The 21607-nt window shown below is 50.8% G+C and overlaps 1 protein-coding gene across 12 annotated transcripts in view; it reads right to left on the bottom strand.

Moving 5' to 3' along the window:
* Positions 1-566: 566 nt before the first annotated feature.
* The window catches only part of TCF3 (transcription factor 3), a 98756-nt gene continuing 77715 nt past the window's right edge, over positions 567-21607 (bottom strand). For 5 of the 12 annotated variants that reach the window (XM_090027716.1, XM_090027712.1, XM_090027722.1 and 2 more), the window contains 12 exons: positions 20585-20687; positions 19958-20097; positions 17789-17915; positions 16670-16728; positions 14451-14529; positions 12903-12976; positions 11586-11789; positions 11066-11189; positions 9997-10159; positions 8550-8788; positions 4184-4328; positions 567-2570 (listed from right to left, as the gene is read on the bottom strand). In XM_090027716.1, coding sequence (XP_089883842.1) covers positions 4186-4328; positions 8550-8788; positions 9997-10159; positions 11066-11189; positions 11586-11789; positions 12903-12976; positions 14451-14529; positions 16670-16728; positions 17789-17915; positions 19958-20097; positions 20585-20687 — 1455 coding nt within the window. In that variant the 3' untranslated portion in view covers positions 567-2570; positions 4184-4185. Of the gene's footprint in view, positions 2571-4183; positions 4329-4823; positions 5051-8549; positions 8789-9996; positions 10160-11065; positions 11190-11585; positions 11790-12902; positions 12977-14450; positions 14530-16669; positions 16729-17788; positions 17916-19957; positions 20098-20584; positions 20688-21607 lie in introns of all 12 variants that reach the window. The other 7 variants (XM_090027724.1, XM_090027720.1, XM_090027723.1 and 4 more) reach the window with 5 other exon arrangements.

Below are 21607 nucleotides of genomic sequence, written 5' to 3'. Positions count from 1 at the left end.
AGCTGCCTGTCTCTATGACGCACATTGCCCGCACAAACTGTCAGCATGCAAGGCATTCCAGGAATCAGTTTTGTAAGACAGCAGTACAGTTTGCTGCTGCCAAGGGCAGGACCAACCCATGTTTTTTGCTGCCGAGTTCAGCATTTATTTATTTTTGCCCCCGGGCATGGACCTGGGCAGCAACAACAGGGGGAATGTGTCCTGCCCCAGAACAGCACCAAAATCCACTGCAGGTCTAGAGAATGACAATGCCCAGATGCCTCGGGCTGCCTGGCTCTCCACTTGCTGCTGTTCCTGAGCCTGCAAGCAAGAAGGTAGGTGGGCAGGGGGGAGGGGAGGGTACAGAGGGCTGCCCAGAGTGCTATTTTTATCATGCTATGCCTTTATGCTGGCACTGCGACATGCTGCCTCCACGGAAGGGGCCAAACCATGTTATAAGTTGGCTGAGAACAGAGAGCACCCATGTGCAGACCTGTAGAGAGGTTGAGCCATCCCAAGCTGCAACTGGAGCTGGGCAGAACAGGCTGCCAAGAACCATACAGAGGTTGAGGAGGAAAAGAGGGTGATTTTTTTTTTTTTTTTTTTTTAATGAAAACTGCTGCTGCAAACTCAAAGCCTTTTGGATCAGCTCCAATTCCAGGGCTGCTGTGGCAACAGGCTGACTCCACCTGGCAGGAGATGGGCGTACATGTTGCCAAGTTCGTCAGCCGGTAGAGACACCATTCCTTCCTCTGTAGCTTCTCCATGGGCACAGGGGGCAGGCCTGGGTCCCCACCCAGCTGAACACAGCCCCCACAACACCACGGCACAGGAAAGCCAGCACAACCTCCCAGGGAAATAACAGCTGCTGCACTTTCTTGCAAGGTGTATGCAGAGGGGAGGGAGGCTATTTTCTGTGCCCAGCACTGACGGCTGCTGCAGTGTCTTGTTGGAGGGGGAAGCCCCTCTGTGACCAGCATGGAAAGAGGATCATCATCCTTTTGCCTCAACAGGAAAAACCCACATGCACAGGACAGTGGCTTTGTCCAGCTGAGGCCCCTTGGTGATGTTGCCTACTGTAGGGTACGGCAGCTTGCTGAGACGGCTGCTCCAAAGGGGGACATGGAGATAACCTGGCAGCAGCAGGTGAAACGGCTCAAAAACAATCCCGCTGCCCGTAGCGTTTCGACTTGCCACTTCCATGTACCAAGCGGCAGCAGCTGAAGCCCCGTACAGATGCTCCACGTAGATGGGAAGCTGGGGCTGGAGCTGCACAAAGCCCACTTCTTGCCACCGAGTGCTGCTTCCTTTGCACACAAAAGCCCCGTCTCTGCAGCTTGCACTGCTCTTCATCTGTACCCAAGACGATGACTCCTCTGGTCACAGCTTGCAGTCAGCATGCCCTCTGGCAGCAAGGCCCCCAGCCTGGCCAGTTCTTTGTTCTGTTTGCCTTGTTTCCTGGGTGTCTTTGTTCTGCCCATCCTCCGTCCCCCTCTCTTTGTTCTGTTTCTTCTCTTTGTTCGGCATCTCTCCCCCCTCCTCCCATGCAAGGGGCTCTGACAGCAGGCACGAACTCAGGCGTGTGGGAATGAGGTGTTGCCAGCTGGCAACTGAGCCCCAGATTCTCTTACACCTTGTGCTGCTTCCCCAAACCCCTTGGCTCTCTTGTCCCTAGGCCCATTCTCTATCGGCAGCTCTTTCTCAATCATGGCTGCTTCCTTGTCCTTCCACAGCGAAGCTCCAGAAGATAGCTGCGTTCTTTGCCCCTCAACCTCTTGCCTCCTGTCACCCCAGGGATCGTAACTGCAGAGACCTCTGGAGGCAGGTCCTCGATTCCAGATGCTGGGAGGAGCCCAAGAGCTGCTGAAGAAAGCTGCTGCAACTTGCTTTGTCATTTAAACTTCCTTTTCCCAAATCAGAAGTGGCCAAAGCAAAAGAGATGATGAATTCAGCACATGAGTTTTTATAATGGAAGGTACAAGCCAGGCAAGGAAAGGCATTCCCCTACCGTGGCTACATTCGCTTTTAGTGGCTTTCAGAGCCGAATCTGAGAATTCCTCTCTTTATATCCAGTCTCTCGTAATACAATTTTAATATTCTGGTTGATCCTAAAGATGCAACGTTAACTATAGAAACAGCAGCAGAAAAGCATGGGGTACAAGACTTTTTTTTTTTTTTTATACAAAAAAAACTTTTGTCGCGTACAAAACATATGCAAAAGAAGCTAAAAAAAACCAAAAGGCATCGCTATTTTGTTCTACATAAAAAATCTCATAACTAATGTTCTTTTTTTTTTAAAAAAAGAAATATTAAGCTTAGGCACAATTACGCTGCTGGCTGCTTGTGAACAAGCCAAGAGAATACAACGTTCCCCCTCAGAATTGAGTGATATGTATTGACTGTTCCATATTTTATACTTAAGGCAATTTTTTTTGTTTTTGACAAAGTGTTTTTACGCCCCTTACAGCATGCCAGGTTCCTTTCATGGGTGTCAGTATTAGCAGTACTAAAGTTTATGGTTCATGAAGGCTGCAGGTCACACCGAGGATTTTCCTTCCTATAGATCTCTGTATCCAGGGGAACAAAAAGATCTAAAAAAATAAAGAGAAAACAGAAAAAAGTCCAAACCAAGGGAAACCCAATGACATTGCAGCAATGCTCCCTACTGGGGCAATGGCAAAGCTGTACTTTTAACTCTGTGGGAGCAATTAAAGCGGGTGCCCGACTAGCATGTTATAGACAATGCATACATGTAACCTTCCCCAACATGCCTGCACAGCAGCTGACTGTTGCAGCACACTTCAGGAGCCTGATGCTCTGATGTTACAGGCTAAGGACAAGTATGTTCACAGGTGAAGATGCACTGTGACTGAGCCAGGTCATCAAGCACATACCAAAATCTAGGCACACGAACCGCATTCCCCCAACCACTCTCACCCAGGGCATGAAAGGTGCCAATGTTCCTCACCCGGGGAATGGAAGGGCTAAATAAGCTATCGAGTTGTCTTTATTAGGTCTGTGGCAAGCATGCATTTGGAGCCAATACAATTATTAAGGACTGTTATGCAATTATTAGAGATGGCCACGTTTTCCACTGAGGAGGGAGAACACAAGAGCTATGGTAAAAGGCCTGGAAGTGCTATGGCCTCAGGTAGGTGGAATCAGAGGAGCGGTCCAGCTGCTTGCCCTGAGGACTCTCAGCTTACCGCGACTCAGGGAATGCCTAGGTGAGCCAGGGGTCTCAGACCACCGCAGACTCGCATCACAACCCACAAAGCACCTCTGGGGAGGAGGGGAGTTAAGCAACACTGGTCCAAGCTCCCCTAAATGTCAAATAAAACATGGATGCAAATACCACAATGCAGGGTGTGCCTGAGATCTCAGTGGGGAGGGGATATGAACTTGTACAGTCCTATGTACCATCTACCATAACTTGCTGTTGTAAAGTTTCCCCATTTGCTACAGAGGGGTAATTCCTTTCAGCTTCTTTCACAACCACCCCGGGACACTATAAATATGGGCCTGTGGCTCAGAGCTGCAGACAGATGGAGGGACTGCCAGAAAAAAGGAAATATAGACTGTCAATAACATTCCTCTGTGTCCTATGAGCAGGAAGAGGACATCATTTCCAAGGAAAGCCAAGAGTAGGGATTACATCATCATGGCCAGCCCTGCCCAAACCATCCAAAACCCCTGTGCCTTGTTCCTCAGAACAGCTCTAACTTTGCTGCCTGTTTTAAGGGCATGGGCTGTGAAGCACACGTGATTTTGATAATCCCTCACTGCCCTGACAGAGGGAGAGCCTGTTCGCATGTGGGGGCTGTTAATGCACATCAACAGAGAGGAACTAGCTACTACACTGTCCCAGGAAGGAGAGCAGAGGGGCCACAGCAGAGAACAACCTGGCCAGTACCTGAAGAGATTAAATGTTTCCATGTGGGTTTTGTTCATAAAGATGAATTACAGGGGACGCCTAACGATACAGCAGCGTTGTCATACCAACAGCCCAGCCCATCGCTCATCGTGGTAGAGAAATGTAAGGGCCTCCTTCTCACTGGCTAGCACCGCACATCTAAGCATACGCCACGGTTGCTGGGAATTCAGTTCTGAGCAATCAATATCCAGCTGCTAGATGTAACAGCAGTGCTGTGCATTTCACACACAGAAATGAGTACTGGGGCCTGACCAGGGCAAAGGACGATACCTTTACATGTGTCCAACAGGGTTGTGACCGTCTCCTAGGCCAGGATGTGAAGCTGAAAGTGTCATCTGGGGATCTCCTACTACTCCAGACACTTTCTCCTCTTCCCGACGCTTCAAGCAGGCTGCTTTAGGGTTCAGATTGCGCTCTGTGCCAAGAACAGTAAGGGAGGAAGCCTCAATTTGTGCAAGAGCATCACAGAGCAGAAGCATCCAAATGAGAGAACCAAGTCCCAGAGCAGGTGCACTGCACCACGCGAGGAAATAACCTCCGTGCAAGCCTCTACTAGCCTTGCTGCTCCTTGTAACAGTTGCAGATCCCTCACCGGACCTTCCTGCCAAAGCCAGATTCTTTCCCCTGCGGGGATTTATGTCAGTTTAAATGCACGTGGGTTTAAAGCCACCTGGCAACTCCGTCCATTTTACAAAGGTTTAAAGACTCAAGTTTTCCAAAGTTGCCTCACTGCCATCAACTGCCAGGGAACTGGGTGTTCATCTCCGCCAAGGCAGCTCTGGAAGTCTCAGCCTCACATGCATCCCACCAAGCAAAAGGTTCAGTTAAGAACTTCCCTTCTACATACATGCACACAGAAATCTCCAGGGAGAGAAAGGCCCCCAAATGCACCTGTCAGCTCTTACCATACCTCGTACTTGCTGCTCCAAGCCCAGAATGACCTGCACCGCTTGCTGTAGGATGATCAGTTTGGTCTGTGCTTTGTCCGTTTTTAAGTGCATCTGACACATGCGTCCCAGTTCTTTAAAGGCCTCGTTAATGTCCCGTACACGCACCCTTTCCCTGGCGTTATTGGCCATTCTCCTCTCCCGGTCCCTCAGATCTTTGTCTTCCAGTGACAGGGCCTCGTCTGTACTGCTGGGTTCACAGCACCACAGAGATTAGTTAGGGAGGGTGTAACGGACAGGGGGTCTAGCAGTTGTTGTGCTGGTAGTGCCACTAGTGTCCACTGCCAAAGCTCAGTCAACCTCGGACTGCAGAAGCCAATTGAGAAGGGAGAATGGGACTTGCCAATTTCTAAAGGGGCCCTGGTTTTGGGCTCCTTGCCAGCTGTGTGCCAAGGTAAGGTGCTGCCAGCACTGGTCACCCTCTCTGCACAGATTTGAGGAGTGCAAGTGTGCGCGGGATGGTGGCAGGGATGGGGGAGAGGGCGGAGCAATGCCACCTCTCAGGGCCCACAGTACCTATCATGGCAGGGCGCACGCACACCTCCCAGCCACCCTGCACAACTCAGGCTGCTCACGCTTGGAATTTCCTCCCACAGGAAACTTCGACTTTCTGTAAGTTTTCATCTGGAAACCAGAAGTCCTTGGTTTTCAGCCCAAACCCTTTTGGTTTTCAGTTTTTGGATGAAAACTCCCTTTCTGCCCCAGAGGAAGGCAGGTGTTCTTTACCAAATATCGAGTGTGTCCAAAGTAAAACTCCAATTCCTGTCAAAACCCAGATGGGACAAAGTTTCTAATCAGCATGACTCACAGCACGCTGCTCAGTACACTGGGTGATATCCATCTTACAGGAGGGGAAACACAGGCACCAAGAAGTGACCTGCCCGAGTCACGCCGAGTCAGCTGCAGAGGCAGGAACTGACATTAGTTCTTTCAAGGGGGCCAAAAATCAGGCCCGGGGGTTGGTGTCTACCTCCTCCAGCCAAAGGTCTTCGAAGCCGTGGCCATGCGCTCTAAGTGCCTGGTGCATAGCACCTCGGTTTCCACAGCTCTGTCAGCAGCCTGCTAGAGCAGGGAGCCAACGGGAGTGGGGATTTCAGTGCAGGCACAGGTTGGCAGCACCTTACAATCTTGGCCTAATCTATAGCACTTCCCTCACTTCCCTGTCCCTTTATGTGCATGGACGACCTTCTCCCCCAGAGCAAAATTCTCACAGGAAAGAAAACTGGCTGAAGGCTGTCTTCAGGTAAGGCCACACACTAGCCTTGGGCTCCTGCTTTGGGTCAAGAGGAATCAGATCCGATTAAACTTTCAACCAAGAGGGTGGTGGCAGAAGCAAAGGACCTGCGATGGGTTTGAAGAACCTGCCAAGGACAGGACCGTGCAGAGCAGGGCATTCCTCGCCGCCCCAGCTGGCAGGAACAACAGCTGGCTCTCAGGAAGGAGAGATGGGGAGCTAGCTGGGGTACCGCTGCAACCAGCAGGGTAAGGCAACTTGTGCTTCAGGTCAGTCCTAGCTACCCTAATGCATTCAGGTGCTTCAGGCCCACGGCCCATGCTTCAGCTTTCTGTGTCCGTGTGCCAGGAAGTCTGCTGCTGGGAGAATTCCAGGGCATCGGAGAGGAGATGCTGCCAGGATTCCCAGCCTGCATCAAGATATCCGCATCTCCCTGAAGCTAGGCAAGCTCCAATCTTGGCAGAAACATCAGCACTGCCTGCTACTTAAGAAATTCTTGCAGTCATTCTTATGAGTCCAGTTTGCAAACTTCCCCCAGCAGGGACTGTACCCCAGGCCATGTCTCCTGCATTCACCATCAGCAGAACCACAGCAGTCCTCCACACAGCTGCTTCTCCTTGCTAGAAACACAAGGGCTTGAGGCAACTGGATTTGTTTTGACAAGGCCAAGTTCTGCCCCACACAGGATACGAGGCACTTGATACTTCACCTCTTTTGCTGAACTATGTATAGACCAACGCATGCCACTGCCTGGCCCTTCCACAGAACAGATCTAGCCACAACGGCAGCTTCTCTAACTTCTGCTGCTTTCCTCCAAGTCCCTACTACGTCCAGAAGCTCTGTTGCAAACTGGGCTCGGTGGCCTAACTGCTAGAGTGTTGCTGATCAGAGAGAAATGCTTTGATAACCTGCAGTAGGGAGCTGAGAAGCAGGACATAACTCCCGTTGAAGGACCAACGTCCCAGCTCACTGTACCGACGTCCCAGGCACCAGCAGTGTGGGGCCAGGGTAAGTGACCTGCCTGGCTGCCATTTCTGGGAAGACTTTAAAAAAGGACAAGCGTGGGAGACCAAAGTGAACATGGTGCCAACTCTCTCTTGCCCACCCTCCCCACCTCCCCCCCATTTTCTGTCTCAAACAGCAAGCAGCAAGTACAAGGTAGAGAGTGGGACCACCGAGAGGTCACGGCTGGGGACTGTCTGTAGGAGATTGGAAAGAACAGAACAAAAAAATGAAAAGGAAGGGGGGAATAAAAAGGAGACAGGAAAAATATACATGTTATGGAAGGCAAAAAATTACAAACTGAAGAGGCACAAAAAAGTCCAACATCACAATGCCATAGCGAGGGGCCAGCAGGGGAGAAGGAGCCAGGCACAAACCATGGGTTTACATTAGCGGTCTCTGCCAGAACAGAATGGGTTAACCAACCCACCACAGTTGCTTCTGTAGTGATGGGGGTAGGAGAAGTTAATATGGAAACATGCACTGCAAGCATTATGGAAAAAGCAGCAAAATCCTTCAAAGTCTGGAGCAGGGAATAAAACCCAGAGCTTTCCCCTCTGGCTGAGCTGAACATGACCAAAGAGCCCCAGCTGCATGGGAACAGCACCCCAGGAAGCCCCAGCACTTACACATATAACACTAGACTGGACTGCAAACTAGCAGTGAGGGAGCAACCTTGCCTGGGCAGGGAAGGAGGTGGGGGTGGGGGGGACACTACATGTCCCCTGAAATATGTGGCTCAATCACTCAATTATACTGAAGAGGCAATGCTGCTACAGGGAACCTCTGACTGGCTGCTGGGCATGATTTGCATTTTTGGGGCAGGCAGCATTTGCCTAGAATCCAGTTTAAAAGCTAAAAGGGCCAGGAGAGAAACCCAGTGGCATGGAGGGTGGGGGCTGACCCTACCCCTCCGAGCTGCATTGAGCTCATCACCTATCAAACAGTTCTGCCTCTCCCCCATTATGATACTGAGCTCTGCAGAGCAGGACAGTGCTGCCCAGCTAACACAGCACAGGGAAGGCAAGCCACATCCATCCATGGCATGCCACTCTCAGGCCCAGCCTCTCATTTCATGGGAGGGCCTCTCTCCAGATGGCAAGAGAACCCCTTTCCGAGTTAAAGGCAGGTGGCACTCTACAAGGAGCAAGGATGCTCACTGCCCAGGAGCTATAGTATTATGCACACAGGAGGGCACAGCCCAGGCTTTGGAACAAGCAACATGCAGCACATGCAATGGCTTAAAAAAATGAGGATAGAACAGCAGGGTTCAAAACCAAACTTAAAATAAAATGAAAAAAAGGACACTTAATGGCCCTGAGGACCCAGGGCCACGTGGCGGAGAGGACAGTGCTAGGCACCACGGCACACGTGACGTGTCACAGACAGACAGACAGACAGCCCCGTGCCGATCAGATACGTAAAATATCACCACTCCGGGACCCTCACTGACCTCTAACTTGTTGCTCCAGGTTCAGTATGACTGATACGGCCTGGTGTAGGATTAGCAGTTTGGTCTGAGGTTTTTCGCTGTTAAGGTGGAGTTGGCACATGCGTCCGAGCTCTTTAAAGGCCTCGTTGATGTCACGGACCCGCAGGCGCTCACGGGCATTATTGGCGACCCTCCTCTCTCTTTCTCTCTCGGCTTTTTGCTCTGGGGGAAGAAGATCGTCCTCCTCATCCTCATCATGACTAATGGTTTAAAATAAGAACGAGACAGGGACATTCCTCGTGTGCACTCTCAGCACTGATCAACTCACAAAAGAAACACACATGTTCAGGCATCGACACACAGTGAGAGGTTTCTTCCCAGATGGAAAGGGCCAGGAATGGCATCGCCCTAGGAAGTGGCGACACTGCCCTGGGCAAGAAGCATCACAGCTGCGCAATGTCCCAGAAGCAGGGACGTGTGCTTACATCCAAAGGAAACCATTTAGAAACAACAGAAGGAAAGGTTTTTTGTTTGTTTGTTTTTAAACAAAACCAGAGCAATGCAAGTTACCCCCCAACTCACTGTCAGTGATCCCACTGTGGCCAACAGATCAAAGAAAAAAACAAAGGATCAGACATTTGTATGGAGCTCTTTTGAGTCTAAGAACAAGGACCAAAACCCTTAGGGATAGGAGGGATAAAACCCTCCAGCTGCAGGGCATGGATCAGACTGGAGTCTAGGTAGAGCCTCCCCTCCAGGCTGGTAATCACTCTATGCCCACTGCAGTGCTCTCTGAAGCAGCTGGGGCTGGCCACTGGCTGAGCCTAGCTTCTGATTTATTTTGGCAAGTCCCATGTCACTGGCTGTAGGTGATGGCGAACAAGCAAAGTCCAGGTATGCGCAGTGAAGAGCCAGTTTCCTCAGACGCCAAAGGAAGCGGTCACCTTTCCTGGACAGACCAATGACAGCCTGCCTGAGGCAGGAGGGCTGGGGAGGCACGAAGCCCATCTTTCCCTGTTCAGGCAAGCAGGGCCAGAAGCAATCCCACAAGATCGGCTGGGCAGCACGAATGCAGCTTGCTCCACTGCTCGGCCTGTCTACTTTTAAGAGTGCCAGGAGGCAGTAACGGGGCATGGCAGAGGATGGACACAGCACAGACCTTCCCCCCGGGATGTCTGATTGCTGGTGGCCCCCAACCCCTCCTGTTGAACAGGGGGGTTGGGGCAGGCCACAGAGTTTCAGGCTCCAAAGGTGGAGTGGTCTGATAGAGCAAGGGGGAGAGGCTGCTTGGCAGAAGCCCAGTCCTGAACCCCCAAATCTAGCCAGTGCTAGTGCTCTTCCCTTGCCACATGGATAGCAGGCAGGAGGCCAGCAGGGCAGACAGGCCCCACCCAGCACCCATTTGGTCACCTTGGTCTTAGCCCTGCCCCAAGCCCCAGCCAATAACAGAATGAATGAAGGGAGAGACCTGTTCAAAGAGCACCTTGTTCTGTTCCGCGACGGCTTCAGTTCCTTCTTCTCCTCTTCCGAGTTATCAGCCACTGATGTGTTTTCTTCATCCTCCTTCTCTTCCCGCTTTATCTCACCTGGCCCTGAGGTGACACTTCCTCTCCCAAGCCCCCCCGTCAAGCCTACAAAGGAATCAAAGCAGCACACAGCGCTTAGACAGAAATCTCAACACGGGGAAAGGACAGGGATGGTTGCTGCCATGACCCATCTGCACCCCCTCCAACACTTGGTCGGACTAGGCAAGATAACCCTCATGTACGCACAAAGCAACTCATTCCACAGAATCCTACTGCACCTCATACATCCTAGATGTATGGTATCACAAATAAAGCCAACCTCTATGAGAGGACTCTGGAGTCTGGGCCCACACTTGGACAAAGCCCAATTCCTATGGAGAACGCCATGAGCAAGTAGGCCCAGCAGGGACTGGAACCCCTTACTCCAGGGAGCCTCACTGCTCCAGCCTGATGCTGGAGTTACCACCCCAAATCCCTGGGAGGACATTTCAAAGGCAGAATGTTTCCCAGTGTGTTCATACACTTCAGTGTCAGCAGTCTGTGCCCAGATTCTTGTCAATCGAAGTACAGAGGCCACCTGCAGACAAATGAACTAACTTCGTGTCTGAAAACCAGCAGTAACAAGGTGGACTGGGTTTGTCCTGACAGGACTTTCTCCATCTCAAGCATCTAGGTTTCAGACCGAGGCATTTCCTGAGGCCTATTTGCACTCAATGCCCTCCAGTCAGATCCCAATAGCACCCACAAACTAGGCAGGGGTCTAAGAACCACTTGTTCCCACAGATGACAATGGGTACAAGACCACATGCTGACACAGGCTGGATCAAGGACATCCCCTTCTTGCATGCAAAGTTTTCATCACTGGGCTTATTCTGCACTTGGAATCAGGCCTCAGAGCTGCATTCTCCAGACATCAGGTTTCACAAACGGACACACAAGGGTACGGAGCCAGCTGAGAAGCAGACCAGATTAAAGCACGTGTACATGTGGAGCAGGGAGGTGCCACCTTACCACTGTATGTGTCTTGCTGCCTGTTGAGATCGGGGAGCGAGCTGGGCTGTGATGGAAGTGTGACGTGGTTGTGGAGCATGCTGGGGTTGTTGGGCAGCCCATCTTCAGGGTGACCTCCTCCCACCTAGAGCGGAACAAGCAGAGCAGCCTTTAAGGGCAAACATGAGGGCCAGCAGCTACAGGATACAAGTCAAACCAGATGCTAGTGCTTCCACGTCTGGACTGGCCCTGGGACCCACACGTTCCTCTTCACCACCCAGTAACCTAGACACTGATTCAGATCAGAGTGCATGGCTTACTTAGCTTGATGTGGCCTGGCAATAGGTTTAATACCAAGCTGATTCAAGTTACTTTTAAATTAGAGGAAGGCCATGCCCCCTGCAGTCTGCAAAGGTTTGTGAGCAGACAGGGTCCCAGAGACTGCCCAGCCCATGAGATGGTACCCTACCCAGCACAACAGGGCTCTGACACCTGGGTGCTAGAGTAATGCAAACAGCCATTCCCACCGGTCCCTACTCACCAGACTTGGATGTCTGTTCCCTAGAGGCATGACTGAAGGGGGAAAGGCCTGGCCCAGTCCGCCCACTGTGGCGCTGTGGCCAGGTGCCGATCCCAGCAGACCGTGCATCTCTCCATGGTTAGCCGTCATGGCAGCTGTCTGGCCCACGGCATGATTCCTCAGTACGTGGATGGCTTCATCCAATCTGTCTTCCATTTTGTTTTGCTTGAGGTACAAGGAGAAAAGCAGACTGCATTAACATTTTAAAAAACTTAACAGCCCATTGAGATGTCTACTGGATCACTCAGGGCTTCCCGTAGTTTCAGATCAATGAAACAGCTGGCTGCAACAGCACACCTGATTCCCATAACTCCCTTAAAGCTCTCAAGGAACTCAGACCCACAAGAAGAACTGACTGTAGAAGGACTATTCCCACCTGCAGCCTTCCCTGTGCTGTCAGCAAGCTACGCCTTGCTAAGTGCTCTCTCATGGGAAGGAACCACTACAGTGTGTACAAATTATATTCTGGCAGGGCGTTCCACAGGATTCAAGAGGGCTGAGGTACAGCAGTGCAAGAATATGCATATGGAGAATATGAAACCCCTGGTTATATCAGAAGGGCCATGGACACAAACTCTCCAGTACAATCATTAACCATCTGAGAAGGGGAAAAAGCACCCCAGGTGAACAGAATATTAGACAGATGGCCACAGTGAGGTTCTTGCCCTTTCCTCTGAAATGTCAGGCTCTGACCAGTGAACAAATGGGGTCCCAGGCTAGAGGCAGTGGTATGGCAATTCCCAAACCTTTGCATTAACTGCTAGATAGCAGCTTTCAGTCACTCTTAGAGATGCATATTGCAACCTCACCTACCAGAATGACTTATGCCTCACAGGGGGCAATACCCACCCAGCCCCATATGCCAAAGCAGCCAGCAACATGGATAAATGCCTCTACAGCCAACCTGGGTGCCAGCACCAGATCAGCATTGCTGCTGCAAGCTGTGGAAGACAGCAGAGGCCCAAGCTGTTTAGGATGGGACAGGGAATGTTTTACAAGGTATTTAACTGCCCAGAGACAGAGCAAGGCACATAGTAGGGTTTACAAGAGCTCCTGGCTCTCAGAAAGATTCAGAAGATTGGCCTGCTCACGCACATTCAACTAGGTGTCTGCAGCCACCTAAATACCGTGGTAAGTCTGGTCCTATATCCTGTTGGGAGAAGACAGCACCCTTTGCTCTCATCCCCCATCACTACCGCTTCACTCACTGCTGTTCATTGCACAACACCCACAAAAAGGACAGAAAATAGGAGCACAGAGGCTTTCAGTGACACTTACTAAAGTGTGGAGACTCCCTTCATAGCTAGGAGATAAGGCACCCTGTCCACCTGCCCGGGGCCACTGGGATGTGCCTGGAAGCAAACACAGGATCAGAAACACTGTGTGCAGCTCTGACAACATGACACTAGATGGAGCCAGAACCCCAGAAAGCAGTCGCTGGAGAACATGTGGCAGGTTCAACTGCCCCATCAGAGATGGGCAGGCAGTGCTGGTGCAGTGGGTCTGCCATCAGGCCTGCTAGCAAGTGGAGGCTGACAGGACGGCAAGCTAATACAGCTGCTCCTCACTGCAACTAACTGCTGGCAAAGAAGGAGTCCAATCCAGGCAGACAGCACGTGTACGCACAGACACACCGCTGGTGCGACTGTACACTCTTGCTCATGCACACCCTTGCCTGCCTGGAGCCTTTTTCCTTTCCTACCAGTGTTTCTGGTAGGTAGGTAGGCTGCAAAGAAGTGGCTTCTTTGCTTGAGTATGGAAACCGGCAGCATGTTGGGGTCTTTGAACTTTCCCTCGTTTCTGCACATGGGCAGTAATTTGGTCAGTGAGGAGGGGAGGCTCGCACACCCAGCCCACGCCTGCTGCTGGATTTATATCCAGCAGAAGCATCACTCTCAAGTACCTACACCTGAGTCCTGTTGTGCCTGCAACAGGGCAGCAAGGCAAAGGGTGAGGACGCTGCTGGCTGTTTTGCTACGTGTACTCTGCCACGCAAGATGGGCTGGACGGTAGGAACAAAGGGAGGGGCCACTGCACACCTCTGCCCTTCAGGGAAAAAGGGAGTTGCTTGAATCAATTCCAGCAACAAAGCCCCAGGTTGGACTCTAGTTCCTGCTGTTGGAAGAAAACCAAACCTCCTTGAATAGGGCACTTGGATCAAGCTGCCAGGTTACGTGCAGATGATTTACGCACAGTGCAAAACAGCCTCTGAAAATGGCTTTTAACCTGTCAGCTGCCTACTAATTTACACTGAGCCCTTCCGACCAATGCTCAAGCACGCACATGCACACACACGGAACAAGTTTATAGAGCATGTTCCCAAAAGTAGTGAGCATGAAGGGGCAACTTGGGAAAGGCAAATACGGGAGCAGGTACTGAACAGGCAGTAGCAAAAACTTTACTTCCAGGCAATAGCACATCGTTGCCACATGGATCGGACTCCTGAGCCTGAACTGCTTGCAAGATTCCCACTGAGACGCACAACCCAAGGTTTTCAAGGCAATCAGTCATTTTCATTTCTGGTGTTCAACTCAAACTTCAAAGGAGCCTTGTTACTTGGATTAAGACTCCACACAAATCAGGCCTCTCCACAGCATCTACAGCCAGGCACCAAGTCATGAGCCACTTTTCAAAGCTCTGGCTGGAGAAGGGAGCTTGCCTGTCTCTGTACCTGAGCCAATCAGCTCTTTCACAGACCAGCTACTGCTTCAAAAAATACTTTTTTTTTCTTTTTTAAACATGGTTTAAATTGGATTAACAAATTTGGACAAACCCAGGATAATTCTAAGCCATTCCCTAGAGAACGGCAGCCACATACACACGTACCTGCAAGCCCCTGAGGGGAGCCTACTGGCGTAGAGGGGTTTGAAGAGAAGTTATTGCTAGAGTGATCAGGGGAGTAAATCTGGAGCAAGAGAGAACAGACCATGGTTAGCAAAGGGCACCTTCGAAACAAAGGGCCATGAACCCTTCCTGGCCTCACCTGTGCTAAAAGCACCCAAGTGCCAAGCCTCCTCACATCACCCTTGGCAATTCCCCCAGCTCCCAGCCAATGCAACAGATGGTTTTCCTGTTCTCCCCACTCCTCTCCTCTCTTCCCCCCTGGGGGAGGTAACAACATCCTTGCTCTCTGCTGGCAGGAATTTACATCAATTTCTACACAACTGCTGGATTTTTTTCCCCCTCCATTAAGCACTTTCCTCGCAGCAAGCATATCAGTTTGTCACTGCAGTTGCTGGGTTCTCGCAACCTGAGGTTTCAGGGGGTAAAGATGCTAAGAAATAACAGCAGAGACAGGTGCTGCACCAGTCTAGCTGCCAGCCCCGTGCTTTCCACATGCAGCCACAGGATGAGATAATGAGGGCTGCTGGACAGACTGTTGCATGCAAAAATCACACTGGGCCAGAGCTGGGACTGAAAGGGAGCAGTTGGCTAGAGAGATCGTTGGTCAAGTCGGCATTCCCCTACCCTAGCTAGCAGGGTGCTAGGTTTAAAATAACTGCCCACACATCAGCTTTGGGCTGAAAATATCCCCTTGCACTGAAACCCAGCACATGCCTACAGGCTGATGCGCCAGCAACCATCTAGTGAATCAGGCACTAAGCTGGGATGCAGGAGACCTGGAGTCCATCTGTGGGTGCTGCAGACTCAGGACCTCGAGAGAATTTCCTGTCTTTGCAATGGCAGGACATTGGCAGTGTCTTTGTTCCCCTGCTTTACCTGGGACAAGTTAAAGGGTGTGTTTGACGTCTCAGGCATTGTGCTGGTAGTTGTGCATGATGGTTTGTTCCTGAAGATTTTAAAAGCAAGGGGACAAAGCTTTGTCTAAGATGGTTTAGAGCGGGACAAGCCTGCCTGAACCGGGGAATGGACTAGAAATGATCTCTTGAGAGTCCTTCCAGACAGACTTCTGTATTATTCTACAATCCAACCTTCCATGTACCTTGGCTCCCTGTTAATCAAAATGACAATTCTTTATATCACGGCAGGAGCTGGGAACATAAACACACGGGTGACTGCAAGGTGTCCACATGCTGCAGTGAGAAGGGCCTGAGGGGCATTACAATTTAAGTAGGAGGTATTATTAACAGGTTATAGGACAAGAAAACTCCAAACACCAGAAGGACACCACAAGAGTGGCAGGAAGTGGAGAAGGCAGCCCTGACCACAAGGATCCCCAATGAAAACCCTATCCTCCAGCATCACCATGCCTGCTGGGTCTGTCAGCTGCACAACGCTAGATAACACCCAACAAGAAGTGCTGTCACTTATTCCCAGGACAGCCGGCATTCTTGCCTACTTGTTTCAAGAAGGATGTAGCAGAAACTAGCTCAGCAGCATGTAGTCTGGGGAAGCGTATATCCCCTGGACATCCAGATTCAGGGCTATCAGGAGCTGAGCTGCCCTCAAAAACGCACGCGTGCCCAGACAGGAGGGAATCTGCATGTTGCCTCCCCTCATATTTGGCACTCCGATAATGCCAGGGTACAGAACTACAGATGACTGCAGGATGCCAAGAGAGGGAAATAAAGAGCTAGGGGAGCCTATGGCCATTCTTTGACTGCTGCATCTTGACAGCCCCATCAGCATATTTATCCGTAGAGTAACGTTGCTGAGCAGTATGTCTGACAGACAGGGAAGGGAGGCACAGGGGGACAAAAGGCACATCAGCACAACGCAGCTGCAGAACATCTTCACCAGTGCATTTCTGGGCAGAGTGGGTTTGGGAATGGTCTGGTTGGGATGTCAGCCCTACTGTGGTGCAGATGTGCCCTGAAAGACCTGCCTGCAGAGTTGGTAGCACAACTGGGAGCTGAGGACAGATCTCACACATCTCTGGCTAATGCCCTCGCTGCCGAGCCAGACTCCCCCACATCTTTTCCACTGAAGTGCAGCAGCAACCTCAGGACCAGAGTTATTCAAAACAGTGACATTCGAGTTCTCCCACCCAGGGCAGGAAGCCAGGCAGCTGGGCAGCAATCCAGCAAGGGGCTGCTATTGCAGGGGGGCACTGCCAGGAGGAACTCAGAGAAAGAAATCCTTACTGAAGCTAATGCTTTCCCAAGCGCATCTCCTGAGCTCCCGGCTGTGGTTCCTCGGTTACCTGCAAGGAGATACAGACATGTGAATCTAACCCCACATGATCCTGCCTGGAACTTACACTCCAGAAAGACTCCATTGCAAAGAGATCATCTTCGAAAGAGCCCTGGTGCATTTAAGGAAAATGGCCCTCTTTGCTTTCCTGCTTGTGCATTTGCTTTCCCAGGAGGAGGGGAAGGAAACAGCAATCAAAAGGGGCTTCTCATTCTTTAGATTTGAGAAAGGGCCATTTTATTATGAAGTCTCTTTTGATTTTTACTGTCCCTAGAGACCTGGCCTGCATGCTGGGACCTGAGGATTGTGGGCTGTGGCTCCTTTTTAAAGCTGCCTGGCTGTGTTCAGGAGATGACAGGTCAGAGGCCCTGTGCCATCCACAGCGATGACGCACCCCCACTATAGCCAAGCTGCTCCTGTCCTCTCCCCCCACACGAGGATTTCTCTTGGAATCAAGGTCAGGCATCTCCTTTCCCAGCAAGCACAAAATGAATTGCAGTACTAGGTTTTGTACCGGGTTCAGCAAGGTTAGAGATTAGTGTGGGCAGGGGTTTAGCACAACATTTGAATATGGCATGAATGTTTCTATTCCAGATTCAGACCAATGGCTTCCCACGTAACTCATGCTCATGTTTAACTCTTTCCTGAAGCTTGCTTAGTCATTGCTCCTCCAGAGAGACCCTAGACCCTTTTCAGGACAAATATGCGAGGTGCCAAAAGGTATATGCATGGAGAGCCCTGAGCTACAGGGACATCTCCAAGCCCCTGCCACAGCTCGGCTGGTTATAAAGCAGCAATATGCCCTGCTATAGCACTTGTCTTGTGGTGCAACTCCAGACCAACAAGGGGTATGACCTTAGGTCATGCACGTACTTTACTCCTTATGTGCCAGACAGTGGCTTAAGCCCATAATGCATTTAGGTATTAGATACTTACAGCAGTTAACCCCTTCTGGATTAACCCGTGTGCCAGGAGGTAAGGGGGGGGGGAGGGGGGAAATAGACCAAAAACTGAGTGAGAATCATCTGCCAAAAGATCCATGGGCCCAGGAGAGTAAAGATGCTACTTACCCATCATGCTGTCTGTCCCACTGATTGGTGGCGTGTGACTGGAGACACCATACGGGGTGGAGGCAGAGGAAAAGCCAGACACAGAAGGGAGCCCGCCGTTAACTTCTCCTGAATGCATCGGGTAGTTCTAGGAAAGAGGAGAGGAGGCATGAGACATACCCTTGGAGGGCCAACGCTTGTCAGCATGAAGTAGCAACTGATCCCTTGCAGTGTTGAGGCTATAGAGGATGCATCAATGGTGCTCACTGCTATACCATCAAAGCACTGGTGTTTCCCAGGGGCTGTGGCTACTCTAGGGGGCCATACTAAGCTTAACTGATTCTGCTGTTGCTCTAGGGGCAAGGAGCTGTGGTTGGGGAGAAGGTTCCTCCATTATAGTCTGCCTGATGTGTGTTTGCACACGAGTGAGTGAACAGGGACACAATCAAAGGTTAACAAGAACTGGACCAGCTTTTATGAGCTCTCCCCCTGTCCTTATTCAAACGAATGATGGATAATAAGGATTCTGCATCTCAGAGTGGATTTACAGTCATCTGACTTTCTGGAGCAAAGGAGAACGTAAAAAAATGCCTGAGAAACGCTTTTCTCAGTGTGAGTCCCCATGCCCAGGGGAACCTGCATAGCCAACAGGGTGCTGAAACCAACAGAGAAAAACCTGAACACACTTCTACCTAAGGCTGGTTCCCAGTTCATTCCTTGAACTCCTTCATGACTGAGAGCAGCTGCCTTTATTTCAGGGCAGACCACATGCTCAGACAGCCCACAGATGCTCCTGTCTTAAGAACGGCGCATTTTCCAGCTGCACAAAATGGCAGTTGGTGCACAAAATGCATGCCCATGCCTAGTGGAAACACTGCAGTGGGTACACAGCGGTTATGAAGGAAGGCAATCTGGGCGCTGCTGCCTGGTTCGCCGTAGAGAGGAAGGGCAGCCCAGGCATTATGGCATAAGCCCCACACTGGAAATCAGGCTTCAACTACCTGTCCCGCCACACATTCCCAGGGCAACCTCAGGCAAGTCACTTCATCTCTCTGGGTCTGAGTCCCCTTTCTTGGGACACTGCAATGATAAATACATCAGGCAGGGAGGTATTCAAGTACTATGGTAACTTGAGCCACTCAAGCACCCAAGGAAGAGACCGGATCCTCATATAATGCAGGGACACAGACAAACATACAGTTCAGCAGCATTTAAAACAGGGGGAGTTGGGAGACAGTTGCTGTTCAGCGACATGCAAATGTTTGCAAGATCCTCAACAAGAGGCTAACTGTCTCAACTTTGACCCTGGATGAAGCAGGGTTATAGCTAGAGTGGTTTTGTATCATACCACAGTAACAGTTGCATTTTAATGAGATAGCCTTGTAGAAACATCCTTCTGCTATCAATTGTTTTACCTTCCTATCCCCTAAATCTGTTCCAGAGCTCATCCAGCTGTAGAACAAGCATACTACTTGCCTGTGCACACAGGCATTACAGAACCATTCCCTGATGTCTGAAAGGTCCTCAGTGCTACTCTGAATGAAGTCAGACACATCCCCACAGGTCTAGCAGCAAAAGTTTTCAAATCCTTAACGTATCTTACAATTTGACTGCATCTTGCTATTTCAAGTAGCACCACTGCAAGAAGATCCACAGCTGTGTTAATGACTGACATTAACTATGTTCATTAGAGTCATGAGTCTCACTCTAGACCAGGGGTGGGCAAAATGCAGCCTGCGGGCCAGATGCGCCCCACCACACCATTCAATCCAGCCTGCGAGGCCCCTAAAATTTTTAGAAAATTAATATTTATCTGCCCCTGACTGCCTGTCATGCGGCCCTCGATGGCTTGCCAAAACTCAGTAAGTGGCCCTCTGCCCAAAATAAATGCCCGCCCCTGCTCTAGATACAGCAAATCCACCCTCTGCTAACGCTTGCCGAGGGAATTTGACAGCAATGCTGCACTTCAGGGACATTAAAAGTCTACAGGAGTCTCCCCAAACCTTGCAGGGGCAAGCAAGCATCATGACACTTTTGCACAGAAAAGGAACTGAAGGCACAGAGGGGAAAAGGTCCCAAAGGGCCTGTGGTAAAGTTGGGAAGAGAACACAGGAGATCTAGCAAGCTGTCCTGTGCTTCAACAACCTATGCATTTTGCTCACAAGGACAGCTGGCCAAGAGGCACATTACCATTCTTTCGTGCTGATGTAAACTACTGAAGCCACCGGACTGTGGGAGAGGGGAAGAGGAGCTGCCTAGCATGGCCCCGTAGCTTGGCTGGCTCATGGTACCAGATGAACTCCACAGGTCTGGCGAGTTATGAAGTCCATCTGCAAGACAAGCATGCGAAACACCATCATGGTACAACTGGGAGAAGCAAGAGTAACTGGGTCAAACCTATGGCATGCACCTCCAGCGCTAAGAAATCATGCTGCTGACCCACCTTACAGCAGCCCCCAGGGACAGATGAGGACCTCCTTGGGTTAAGGGTAAGCAGAACTAGGAAGCGCTCTCCCCATGTAGTCTAGCGAGCACGGGGACAACTTCCATCTAGGAAGTGCTGCAAGGCAGGCGGTAGGAAGGGACACATCAGCCATAACAAGCAAGGGGTGGTGCTGCAGCGATTATGCCATTTTTGGGCTTATTTACAAATGAATGGGCACGTTGTCTGCATCCCCAGGGCTCAGCAGGCACCCACACCTGCGCCCAGGCACCAAGCATAGGTATGAAATCACTTCCGTTGCTGCTCAGGAAGTGACAGGAAGGGAAAGTTCAGCTCTGAGCAGCTGCTATGGAGTTGGGTCACCAGCTACTGACCTGGCATGTAGAAGGCTCCAGGATACACAGTGCTAGGAGGTTTTGAGGGAGTATATCCCGCTGGATCCCTGCTGTAGTCATCACCTGAGTTGGATGGATACACCTGTGGCAGACGAGGAGGGGAGCAAGAGTCAGAGCCTGCCGACCACGATGCCCTGCCTGCCAGACTGTGTCACTCGCCTGGCCTGCCTCAGGCTGGCTGCTCTAGTGCTTCTTTTTACTTATTACAGCCAACACAGCCAATTCCCACAGTAGAAAGGAGAAGTTCAGCCAAAGTTAAGGCCAAGAAGTGACACCCTTGGCTATCCAGGATATCCTGGCTGCAAAGGTGTGCTTCAACCTCCCCCGAACCACTGACCTCCCCTTATGTCACATTAACCCTACTGTGGCCTCCTGCATCCCCGGTCACCTTCCACGTGGGGGCTGGTGATCACCTCACCTAGTCTCCCTGCCCCAACAGCCTTTGCATTGCTCTGCCTCCGACACACAATTGGAAGCATCTGGAAGGCGCGGAGGCAGAGACAGGGTGAGGGGGAAGAAGTGGATTTAAAGCAGAAATGAGCCTTGCCTTCCTGTAAAGCTTTGATCTCTCTTGCTCTGGATGCTATAGAACAGGCTAGCACCAGCAGCAGTTTCAACTCTCCTCCTGAGTTCCCTTTTCTGTGGTTATGGCTTTTTATGGGTAACCACAAAGAGATTATTTCTGGATACAAAACCCAAGTGCCCAGTCAACTCCAGAGAGAAACAGGAGAGGGTGGAGCAAGGGCAAGACTAGTGTTCACCCCTGCTCTGAAAGGACATGCTTTGCTGTGGCCCTTTACCATAATCAGGGTATCCAAGGTTTAAAGAGCATGTTCAATCTGTAAGTCAAGAAGCGCTTTATAAAGAGCAGTATTACTACCTTCACTTGTGGGGCTGGAGGAAGGGAAGGTATGGAGGCCCATGCACACAGGGATTAATCAATGAGGGGCTTCTTGCTGTCACTGAAAACCCCACCCTTAAAGACCATAAGGATCCTTAGCT

The sequence above is a fragment of the Crocodylus siamensis genome, chromosome 14 (genome assembly GCF_052110815.1).
Source record: "Crocodylus siamensis isolate JL-2025a chromosome 14, ASM5211081v1, whole genome shotgun sequence".
NCBI classification, from domain to species: Eukaryota; Metazoa; Chordata; order Crocodylia; family Crocodylidae; genus Crocodylus; species Crocodylus siamensis.
This window is presented reverse-complemented; position numbering and strand designations above follow the sequence as displayed.